This window comes from Plectrocnemia conspersa, unplaced genomic scaffold (genome assembly GCF_051122295.1).
Source record: "Plectrocnemia conspersa isolate PC_06_02 unplaced genomic scaffold, ASM5112229v1 ptg000001l, whole genome shotgun sequence".
NCBI lineage: Eukaryota > Metazoa > Arthropoda > Insecta > Trichoptera > Polycentropodidae > Plectrocnemia > Plectrocnemia conspersa.
The window spans coordinates 24,952,869-24,964,983 of NW_028277165.1; the positions used below are offsets into that span (position 1 = coordinate 24,952,869).

The 12,115-nt window shown below is 29.4% G+C and overlaps 1 protein-coding gene across 6 annotated transcripts in view; it reads right to left on the reverse strand.

Annotated features, from left to right (window-relative positions):
* LOC148239350 (uncharacterized) overlaps positions 1-12,115 on the reverse strand; it is a 34,398-nt gene that overhangs the window by 20,244 nt on the left and 2,039 nt on the right. For all 6 annotated transcript variants that reach the window (XM_088193834.1, XM_088193861.1, XM_088193825.1 and 3 more), the window contains exon 2: positions 10,760-11,121. In XM_088193834.1, the coding sequence (XP_088049960.1) occupies positions 10,760-11,121 (362 nt within the window). The remainder of the gene's footprint in view (positions 1-10,759; positions 11,122-12,115) is intronic.

Consider the following 12,115-nt stretch of genomic DNA (forward strand, 5'->3'; position numbering starts at 1 on the left):
TTAGTTTCTTAAAAGTATATCCACTTTAAAACTGTTTTATTGCAGTGTAGGTAATTATATAATACAACCTTAGCCCTTTGGAGTATTTTGTTCAAACGTATTGGATATCTGTTTTTTTACTGGCAGCCAGGGCCGCCGAAAGTAAGCTTGGGCCCTGGGAAAATAATGATTCTGGGCCCCATGACAAAAAAGCATTGTATGTCTTTCTTACCGTCGTAATATAATTTTTTGAATGAATATTAATAGGTAAGAGTTAACAGGGACTAATTTAAAAGAATGTGTGGTCGTTTTTCATCAAGTTTCATAGTATTTTATTTTTCTGGCCAAATTCAAGAGGGTCCTTGATTAGAATCCACGTCAAGAGCAATAAAATCGTGTAGTGGAAACGCTCGGTTATTTAGTGTTTATATTAAGACTTTTTAAAACAAAATTACGACTTACAATAAGTGAGAATCGAATGAAGCATATCTAAACCAAATTTTGACCAATAAAAGAACGCAAAAAACAATTATCGCTTCTCAGAAGTCAAAAATTCACGTCAAAAGCAATAAAATCGAGTCGGCGCCACCGCAGTGGGAACGCTCGTTATCGAGCGTTCCCACTGCGACGGCGCCGACACGATTTTATTGCTTTTGACGTGAATTTTTGACTTCTGAGAAGTGATAATTGTTTTTGCGCCCTTCTATTGACCAATATTCAATTTAAATACACTTTTATCAATACTCTCATATCAAAAGTTCGTAGTAATATCCATAAGGATAGCTTTTATGTTTTTAAAACATAGTGTAATATCCAAGTGCAAACTATGGATCAATATGCGAGATACGACGTCTGTCTGTACTTCTTCTGCTTATTTTCCTCTGAGAGATGATTTGGTTTAATTTGTATTTTGGACTAATGAAAATTCTAAAACTATAATTATTTTTAGAACTTTCATTAGGTTAGGTTTGGGTTTGAACAGCTGTCAAATTGAGTATTATAAACATTTTAGAACAGCATATAATTTCACCAGCGCCAATCAGTTAAAATCAATTTTTGTCTAAATATATATCTACTGATCTATTTGGAATTTTTGTTTAGATTTGGTTTTGGTTTGAACAACAAATGTATGTTTACTGTCAAATTGAGTTTAATGGACATTTTAGAGCAGCATATAATTTCATTAGTTCCTATCAGTTGAATTATATTTTTGCTAGTAAGTATATATTTACAAGTGAAAATGTATTTGGACTTCACTAGTGAAAATATAACTTCACTGAAAAATACACATTCACTGTAAAATTTATACATCGCATGTTAATAAATTATGATAAGTATGTAAATGTTATGTAATAAATAAAACATATTTTACATATTTTACTTATTATATAAATATCTCTATATAGAATTTAATAAAATAATAAATTAATAGCACAATTCTTATAAATAATAAACTTTTATAATCTAATAAGATTGATATTAATACATTTCTTGAATTGTTATCAAATAAACTACATTAAATTAAAAAAATTAATATTAATAAAAAAAATCGTAATAAAAGTGTAGAATTCTAATAATAAATAAATAAATATATATAATTTAAAAAAATTATTAACTTTATTTAAAAAAAATTTAACCGTGAAAAGTATAAAGAATAATTTTTATTTCATTTAATTTACCTCTAAAATTTAACTGCAGTAATCTTTCACCTACTGCTGCTAACCGGAAAACACGTTTTAGAGTTAAAAGGCGTGGCGCCACTTATTTTCATTGCTATTCTTATTTCTCGTTTTGAGACAATATTGCAAAAAATGTTGTACTGATCCGTTAATGGCACAGAACACCAAAAGAGCTTATTGTTTACTTTTGCAGAAACTGTTACGTTTTTGCAAGGCATTTTTTTTGTAGCGACAGGTAATTGACGTGGCGTTGAAATAACATTTCATCAAGAATTATTTTTAAATTCTTTGATATTTTTTCAATAGTGTATATACACATATGTAGCGAATCTTAGGTGAAGAGTTAAGTCCGCAAGTTCAAGTTGGCCTTAACTGAACGACCTGCGGCCAACGTTGACGTTATTCCACAAAATGGATTACAACATACATCCATTTGGTTCACACTGAAATAAATACGCCAAAATTCAGTTTCAATTAGTGGACTTAACGCGAGCGTGTGCGCGAGTTTTCAAAAGCAGTTGTCATGGACGGTGACACAATTCCTGTGGGATTTCAAGTCCAATTATGTATAACGAGAGTTTTTGCTTTAGTGCACATAATGGTTAAATTGTGAATTAAATATGGCTCGGTCAATAATAGCAAATTCATTTTTTTTGGTCACAATATTGTCGCTTTCGAAGTATATTCCTATATATGTGGCAGCGATTTATTTTAACCTGTTAAACAGATTTGGAACATTTGATCATAAATAACAGCGAAACATTCAGAATAATTTAACATTTGTTATTTATCTTTTGTGATGAAAATATTTGTATTTTTGCTCTGCAAAGCAAATAAAATTAAAAAAATTAATTAAATAATACTTCTACATTTTTAATTCTGCCGTTAAACGTTACTAAAAAATAGTCCACAGCTGCATAATATTAACTAAGAAATATGAGTAATTTATGAAATTTCTTAAACTAAAAAGTGCGGCTATTTTTGGAAAGCTGTTAATCTATGCACTTTTGTGAATATTATAATACACAGAACCCTTCCATAAAATCATAAGGATCTTCATTATTTATTATATGAGTTTTTAAAATTTGGGGTCTAGCTGTCCCCCTGTTCGGGCAGCGTGTATCTATCGTACGCAAGAGCTTAGAAAGCACAGTTCTTCCCTATTTTGCGTAAAAGTATTGATTCGTAAGCAACGCTTATCTGACAGCGTCGTTATGATAGGAACTAAAAACCAGGTTTTGATTGAAAATATTTTCCCACCTTTATCAATACCATTTTCAATACTTTTAGTGAGTTTGCATAAACGCAACATTTAAAAGTTTATTTTCATGAAACTGAACCATCATAAGAATCACAAATATATTGATGCATAGAATTAAAACTATAAGTCAAACTCATCATGATTTGAGAAAAGCATGTTTTATCTATTTAATGAAAAAAATCATGTATTATCTTAGTTTAGCTATCATTTTTAGGAATATATTTAATGACTTATATTTTTGATTTGAAAGATTGGGTGTAACTGATGCCACATACAAAGCAATTGACGCTTTAATTAAAAAGTATAGAAACTGTCTGAGCAACAAATGTGTCATATTTAGTTAGTCAATGTTTTCATTCAAAGAATCGTCATGAAACGTGGGCTTTCTAGGTATGATATTTTTAGAGAGCTTTGAGTTCGCTCTAGTACGTAAATATTTATCATAATTTTACTAAACATGCCAATTCAGTATTTTAAGACAAAACGAAACATGAAACATAAAGGTCAGTGATTAGTCGAATGAACATATTCCAAAAAGGTTATTTTGTGTTTAAGTTCCTAAAACGAGCTTTGAGAATAATATTTACAAATAAATAACTAGGATTTGTATAATTCTAAATTTAAATATAATTTTCAGGTACGTTTTTTGCAAATTTTATCAGATTACAAAGAATTATTATACTAAATTTTCTACTTAATAAATATTTTTGGATAATATTTTAAAAGATAATATAAATATTGTTTTATTTTTAATAAATTTAATTGTTCTTTATTATACATTTTTATCAGTTTCTTTATCTTTCCGATATTTAGGTAAATGTGGTTAGCTTTTACGGTTTAAAAACCACTACTTTTTAGCTAAGTAAGAATATATTTTATGTGGTTTAATTGGTATTCTTTTCCTGTCCCATTTTTATTGCTATAGAAATAGTAAGATTCATAGATAAAAAATGCGGAAAAATTCTATACTTCATAAATTATTAGAGTTAAATAATTTTAAATAAAAATTAGTAGAATCTTATATCATAGAGATTATATTGTACAAAATTATAGTATAATTATATTATTTTTATGATAATATAATTACTATGTAAAATTGATAACATTAAATTTATCTCTGTTTCGATTTTATAGATTCAGTGCACATTAAATTTAACCGACTACATAATATCCATGCTTGAAATAAATTAATTTAGATTTTTTTTATGAGAATGCGCATTTGTTGTGACATTCGACCCCCTATAGCGTAGAGATTGGGACTTCGTTATAGGAATACTACGCTATAGGGGACTAGACACCCATACAAAATTTGAGGTTAGGTTCTTTCAACTGTATTTTGTGAATTTAACGAAATCAGCAAATCAATCGTTTTTGCCCATTTTTTATGTACTAAATGACCTTGTATTTAGTTTGTAAACAAGAGCACGTGTCCTATGTTTTTATTGCGACACGCGCGCGAAGAATGTCCTTGATTTTGCGAGTGCCAGGGAGTTAAGCATAACAGTTTTTTCAGTTATTTAGTATACATAATGCATTAAAAAACGAACACATTGATTTGCTTGGTCATAATTTTTCTATAACCATACAAAAAGAAATTTGTTTTTACTGTATTTTGCCCGTCACAGAATACGTCTAGCGAAGTCAAGGGACAAACAGTTACAAAAACTACGCTATAGGAGGGACTGCCACGCTATAGGAAACTTCGCTATATGGGGGAACGCTATTTACTGTATTTTTAATACATTCCTACTCATCCGAATGAAAGCATATTGAAAACGAACGACGGTTACGCATGCGAATCTTTTATGCCTAATGTTACAAGCTTAATTCTTAATAATAATAGCTTTAGTAATTTCTGGGGAAAAAAACATTGGATGCTACACATGAAATAGCACAATCTTGGTCAAAATAAAGCTAGTAACAATTGTTTAAAAATAAAATTAGTAACACTTGTTAGATCCTGGAGAAATATTCTTCCTAACATGGAATTATATGTATTGGATACTGAAGAGAGCGTGGCAAGTGATATATCTGAAATATGCAAAACATCGGGGAGTGGTTTGATTGCGATTCAAATGATCAGAATTTTCAATGCGGTTTTTATTGTCACTCAAACAAAAGTGTAAGGAAGTGATAGTGAAGAAGATATTAACAATTACAATAATCACAAAACGGTACTGACTTCTGTTGAAACTTTACTATACTACATCTACCAAAGGAGATTCGAATATAACGATATAATAGTACTGATTCTCAAAAGCAATTGAGAATTAATTAAGATTTTTTTAATGAATAAAAAAATTATAATCTGTATTGTAAATATATTATATATATTTTACAACCAAATAAAAATTAACAGTTCAGCATTAGTCCGGAAATTTTTATCATGCATCGATTATGACATTTACTGACTGATAAACAGCTTAAAAATAAATAATCATTTGATTAAAAGTCACTACAAGTTTAGGAAGAGATTCGTCATTAAAGTCGGCGTTCTTTTCCGCTCTTTGAGGGGCGTTTATTTCTCACAAATAGGGGCCCGTCACAGTCGTTTTGTTTCAATTTTTTTTAAAATCTTGAAAAGGGGCGACGACCCTTTGTCTTGTTGCAGAATGGATCCGAGAGCATACGCGTGTCTTCTGCGTCTACTAGTTTTCCGACCCTCGCGTCTCGCGTTACTTCCGCATGAAAAGGCAGACACAACGAGGAGGTGACGATTCAGGTGCGCTGATGAAGATTCAAGGTTGAAACTCCGATAAGCATTAATCTTTGATAGAATCTGCGGCAAGATTCCAAAGAAGTTCCGTTATCGCCATTAGCGGTCGATATTGCAATTCTCTTTGAGACCCTTTGAAAGCTTTGCATATTCCACAATATAACAAAAGTTCTGTATAGATAAAAGCATATTCTCTATCTCTGTATAAAAGCTATTTGTGATAAGATGTATTAAAATTAAGCTTGGCTCAGTAACGGTTTATTTTCAGCAAATTATATGATCAACATATTTTTAATGAGCTGCGTGATCTTCTTTGGTTTTGTGATAATAAATATACAACGTAACGGTAACAATAAGATAATTAAAGTTATAGTATGTATCGTTAATTATATTTATGTTAAAATACTTCACTATGAATCAGTATTATATAATATACATTGCCATGAACTTGAACTATGTAATCTTAGTACAAATGTTTTATCGCTTAGGCTATTTTTAGATTAGCTGCTAAACGCCAAACTCGTGTTGATAATAGATGAGAAAATCTCGATATTGGCACGTGCGACCAGCCGCACGAAATCGTTAAAACTCGAGTTTAACATCAACCACACATTGCACTTTACAGCTATAAAAAAATGTTGAGCACTTCTGAAATGACTCTTTGGCAACACCTCCGCGGATATTTATAAAGCCATCGACACAGTTCACGTGCGATTTTTTTAAATACTATTAAGAGTATCAGAATTTTCTGAACTACATGAAAATTGTCGCCTGATGGATAAAGTATAATTTTATTTACTTTCATCTGAACAAAAGGAAGGATCTACAATGGAAGTACACAGACACAAGTCTGCCAGACGGACGCAAACCAATTATTTTTTTACTTCAACACGTGAAGATTTAGCAAAGTCGATTAACTGTGTGTGTACATTCTAAAAGTGTTCAGCAGTCGAACAAAATAATAGATACTATCTGTTGAAAGTGTTGTCTTTTTTTAATGCGAAGGAATTCAAAGCGCGCCCGAAGGATTCTTTGAAAATCGACTCATTGACGGGACCTTTGTAGGACCTGTCTTCTGATTTTTTATAATTTTTTTTTTATATTATCTAACAGCTATCTATCGTTATCACATTATCGGATACGCTTGATTTAAAGCGTCATAAAACAATTATGTTTTAATCAATGGCATTATATAAAAAATAAGCTTTTTTTAATAGTTTTATTAGGATATTAAATAATGTAAAATAACATCTACGTATGTAATCGTTACTACATATAAACACATACACCTTTGAGACTGGGTTAATTTGTAATGATTATTTCACTTCAAGCTGCCATTTTCCAGAAAAAAGTCGACTTGTGTGAAAATGTGAAATATTTTAAATTTTTTTTAAAAAAATATTCATATCATCAAAACATTTTTGAAGTTAAATTAAAATTTAACTAGAAGTGAAAGTCTTGTTTATGGTGTTAGAAAAAATCAAACAGCATCAAATATAAATACATCTTTGAAAAAAATCAGATGTCTTAAAATATTAATGTACTAAATTATTACATACATAGTTGTAATTATTTTCATCATAAATAAAAATATGTATTTATACGAGTTATTTTCTTGAATTCTAAATGCATCTTTACGCATCTTTTCAGTACCAATAATTTGAACAAAAAAATATTTATCTTTAACAATACTTTTATCAACAATAACATTTTTTCTTTTGTAAAAAAAGCACTAAACCAAACAATATCGTTTCTTTAGCAAATAAATTATTACGCAAAAATTTTCAAGGATCAAGGTTTTTCTTTGATTTTCGTATTACTAAGATAATATAAACGCATATCTGTGCGATAGTAAATAGCACTTTAAATAACTATTTCACTTTGTCAATCATGTTCAAAGACAAGACGTAATTAACATATTTTAACGAGTTTAAATACGCGATCTATAATAAGCTGACTGGTTACGTAGTACGGTTACAATGCAAAACATGAACTATTATTCTAGCATTGAATTATTTTACGATCAAACCATAATGCATATTGAGTGTTGCGTTCATATTAAACACGTCAATGTTTCCTCTTTTCTTCTACGTAACCCATAATTTATCGTTTTAGAAAATAAAACATAGTAATAAACGTGTTGGCGTCATCGTTAATATATATCTTTAAACATAAATATATTTCATTGACAGTTGATGATCTTGCTCTGTTTGGTCACCATCGATATAACGTCGAACTCAATTTTGATCTTAGCGCCACAAAATATGATTTTTTATAATAAGAATCTCAGTTAATCTGGATGATATCGAGCGATTGTTACGTTCGGCACTGACAACGAAACACAATGGACGAAATTAAGAAAATAAAAAGATCCACGCTCCGGTAGACAGTTACATCATATAAGAAATATTAATGAATCGAATCTTTGACAACGAACAAATCAATCATATGTTCGTATTCGTATACATTACTGAATAGAACATGGAAGATGGTAGAAAAAAGAAGACGAGGCGTTGCAATATATCTTCGCGCCGGAGAGACTGAATGGAAAGTTATTTTAGAACGGTTATCCCATTGAACTCTTCGAGTTGAATTCGATAAATTAGCGACCATGAAATGGGATTGCCATATTCAGGTGCCATTAGCCATTAGCAAATAAAGCAAATTATAATGAATTAGCTGTCGCGAAGCGGCACGAATGAACTGCAACTGCAGCTGACTTATTAGGTAATACAAAAAAATGTTATTTTTTGCATTACCCAATAAGTTTTCTTTGTATTATAACTTGAAACCAACATATTTTAAGTGAGGAAATAAGATTTTAAATTTATCAAAAATAAAATTTGCAAAACTATGTAATCTAATATATACTTTTAAGAGAAAATCATGTAAATATAAGTGACAAAAAATATCAAAAATCAATAAATACGATATCTAAAAGAAACATACTTTTTAGATAAGATATATTAATTTTTTATAATGAGGTATGTGTTTACATATAGCTATCTTTTATTTAGGGCAAAAATATTTTTAATTAAAAAAAAAAAGTGTATTTAATTTTAAAAATCAATATTTTTATGATTACTTTAAATTGCAGTAATTTTCACTAAAAATTTAATACAAATATTTAAATTAATTTTATTTTATTTTCACTAAAAATCTGATACACATATTTTTTCTGTAACCCTAAAAAAAATACAGATATACAAAATGACAAAAAAGAATATCTAAAAATGAGACTTTTAAGATAAAAAATAATGAGCCATAATGAGATATATATTTTTTTGATTATTACAAATTGTAATAATTTTAACTAAAAATCTGGTGCACATACTTTTAATTACTGTAAAAATATAGATATATAGAATGACAGAAAACAGCAAAAAATAAAAAAAAATACGCTATATAAAAACAAGATTTTTTTGATAAAAACCAATGATGTAGTTATAATCAAGTATATGTTTATTTATGGCTCTTTATTTATGGCAAAAATATGTATAACAAGAAACAGTGTATTTTACAAATATTTTTTGTTGTTTTTAATTTTAATAATATTCACTAATAATCTGGTGCACAAATTTTATTTTACTCTAACCCTAAATAAAATACAAAAAAATAATATCTAAAATACGAAACATTTTAAATATAAACTAATGATGCAGCTGTAAAAAGATATATTTTTTGATATATTCAAATTGTAACAATTTTCACTAAAAATCTGCTGCACATATTTTAGGGTACTGTAACTCCAAAAATAAATATACTATAATATATATATATATATATATATATATATATATATATATATATATATATATATATATATATATATATATATATAAAATATTTAAAAAACAAGACTTTAGATAAAATATAATAAAGAAGCTGTAATGAGGAATATGTTTACATATACATATTGCAGGGTCATAAAATCAGCATTTCTTAAAATAATACATTGTTTATTATTAAGCTTTTGTTATTCGTGGATTTATATATGTTTTAGTGCATTCAGGGTTAAGAATCACACTAAACGATCCCATCGCGAATATGCCGCCCCCAAGCAAGTGCCGCCCGGGGCGGCCCCCCCCCCATAGCATATTGCTATCCTTTCTTTCTACGCCACTGCATATCTTTTCTTTTTGGCAAATATATTTTTAATTAAAAAACTGTATTTTTTTACAATGTTTTTATGATTATCTTAAATTGCAATAATTTTCACTAAAAATCTGATATACAGGATGACATAAAAAAAGCGATATATATTTTTTATCACACTAGAAAAAGTTTAACTCAAGGATTTTTATCGATGTATATTTAATGTAACCACAAAAGTTAAGAAATTATTTCAGCTTCTCGTAGATATCACCGAAAACATCCTCGAAAAAAGCTTTATGGCTCATGTAAGAGCACTCTAGCACTCAAAAGCTCACGGATTAAATCTCCGAGCATCGATGGATTGTCGACACCACCCTTCAGCAACTTCAAACAGTGCTTTATTGAATATACGCTCCTCCAAAGATTCTAACAAAATACCACTAGAATAAAAATACGGATACGATCCGATCTCCATCTGAGAAATTTTCACTGAATCATCTCTAATGACAAGAAGTACTTTACTTTGCTAGGATTCCAGACAATAAAATCATATTCAAAAACGCTATGAACTAGCATATTTGAGTCGATCACTCGTTTGTGTTCGAGTTCTGCTGAAAAAGCATACAACGAATTCGTATTTGTGCGAATACTCTTCATTGAAAAAAATAGAAGAAAGAGCATATGACTCAGATTGAATATCTGCAGTACTCTCAGAAGTAGCTCAATTTTGTAATTAATATTAACTGCTCGCAAAGTGAGATGTTTATACACCGTTTTATAAATTTCAGGAATATCATGACTAATCATTACACTTTATACTACGTACTATAGATAACAATCTGATAAAGAGAAACTTCTAGCTACTTTATGACGATGCCGTAAAAATCCGACATTGCCATATACGACACACAGATCATTGCCAAGATGATGAAGTGTGACGTTGCTTTCTAAATGTCAATTGGGTAAACGTGTCAAGGTATAGAAGCATAATTACGGGAACAAAATAAAAATAAAAAAATAAGACATTACCCGTTGTGCGTTGCTGCTGTTTCCTTGGCGACGAGGCCATCGTAGTGTATCCTGACCTCCTTCTCCCTGTCAGGAAGGTTATCCTTCATGATGAAGTTACCCGGCGGCCAGTCTTCCCAGATTTCGCTCTTGTGATGTCTAGAGCCTCTCCTGCTTAGTCCCATCGTTGCACTCGAGTTATTTACACTGTTTATCGACAGATCAGTTTCTTCACCGAAGTTTTTTCTCCTTTGTATCGATTGTCGTCCCAAGTAATTTTCTTCAGCACTATGGCATTTCGTAAAACTAACGCACAACGCCAACAACGTTAACAATTTCACACCACAAGTTCTCGTCTTCGGCGACATTTCAATATTTGGATTCTATAAATTGGAATTTAATAAACAAATATTAGTTTATTACATTTTTAAGCATAGCTACATTAAATCACTGGATATGTTAACATGTATATTATTATTTGTGAGCTTTTAGATATTAATATTCAATATAATCAGAAGTGGTAACTCATTAAGCATTTAAATTGCTGATCATTGTGTTATAATAATCTTTTCGATAGTTTGATAAATATTTTAAAACAAGGTTTAACATGAAATCTTATCGGTCATTGTATGTACAGTATAACTAATGTTATATAGAATACATAAAAAAAGATAAATTTTCAGTGAAATTAATTTATATAATAAAACAGATATTTTATATATAGATATATTTAGTTGAAATATAATAATTATATTTTTATTCTTTAGTTGAAGTTAGCTGACGCATTAGCATTTTAGAGTGAGTCAATCAAAACATTATTAGATTTGGGAGAGCTTCGTTGAAAGAAAAAGTAATTGATACTTGTATTATAAAAAATAATAATACGATTAATTTATTCATTATACAGATATTATAATTATCTGATCAACTTCGGTGGTCATACAAACGTCAGTGTAATTAAAACAGGTCGTGTTCTTAATTGTTTATACATAAAAAGTGAGACATAATTGAATTTGACCCACGAGTGGATACATTACAAATAAGGTGAGAAATAAAAAAAAATCAAGGCGTTTACAGTAACAAAAAAAGCATGAATGATCTTTCAAGAAGCGGAAGAAAAAAAATCGTTCAATGATCATGAAACAGTTTACCTGGAACAGGTGCTTTGAAGCTCGGTTTGAAGAAAATTATATCTGTCTTTAAAAATAATTACAGACCGCTTAAAAATAGTGAGAGTTGGCCCTGAAAATTATTTTATATTTGTGTTAGTTTGACTCAATTTTAAAGAATTTGAAGCGCGTTTCTTAGAAAATATGGTCAGACCGCATTCTTTTTAATTCACGCAAATTGTCACCGGGATACAACAGCAAAAAAGAT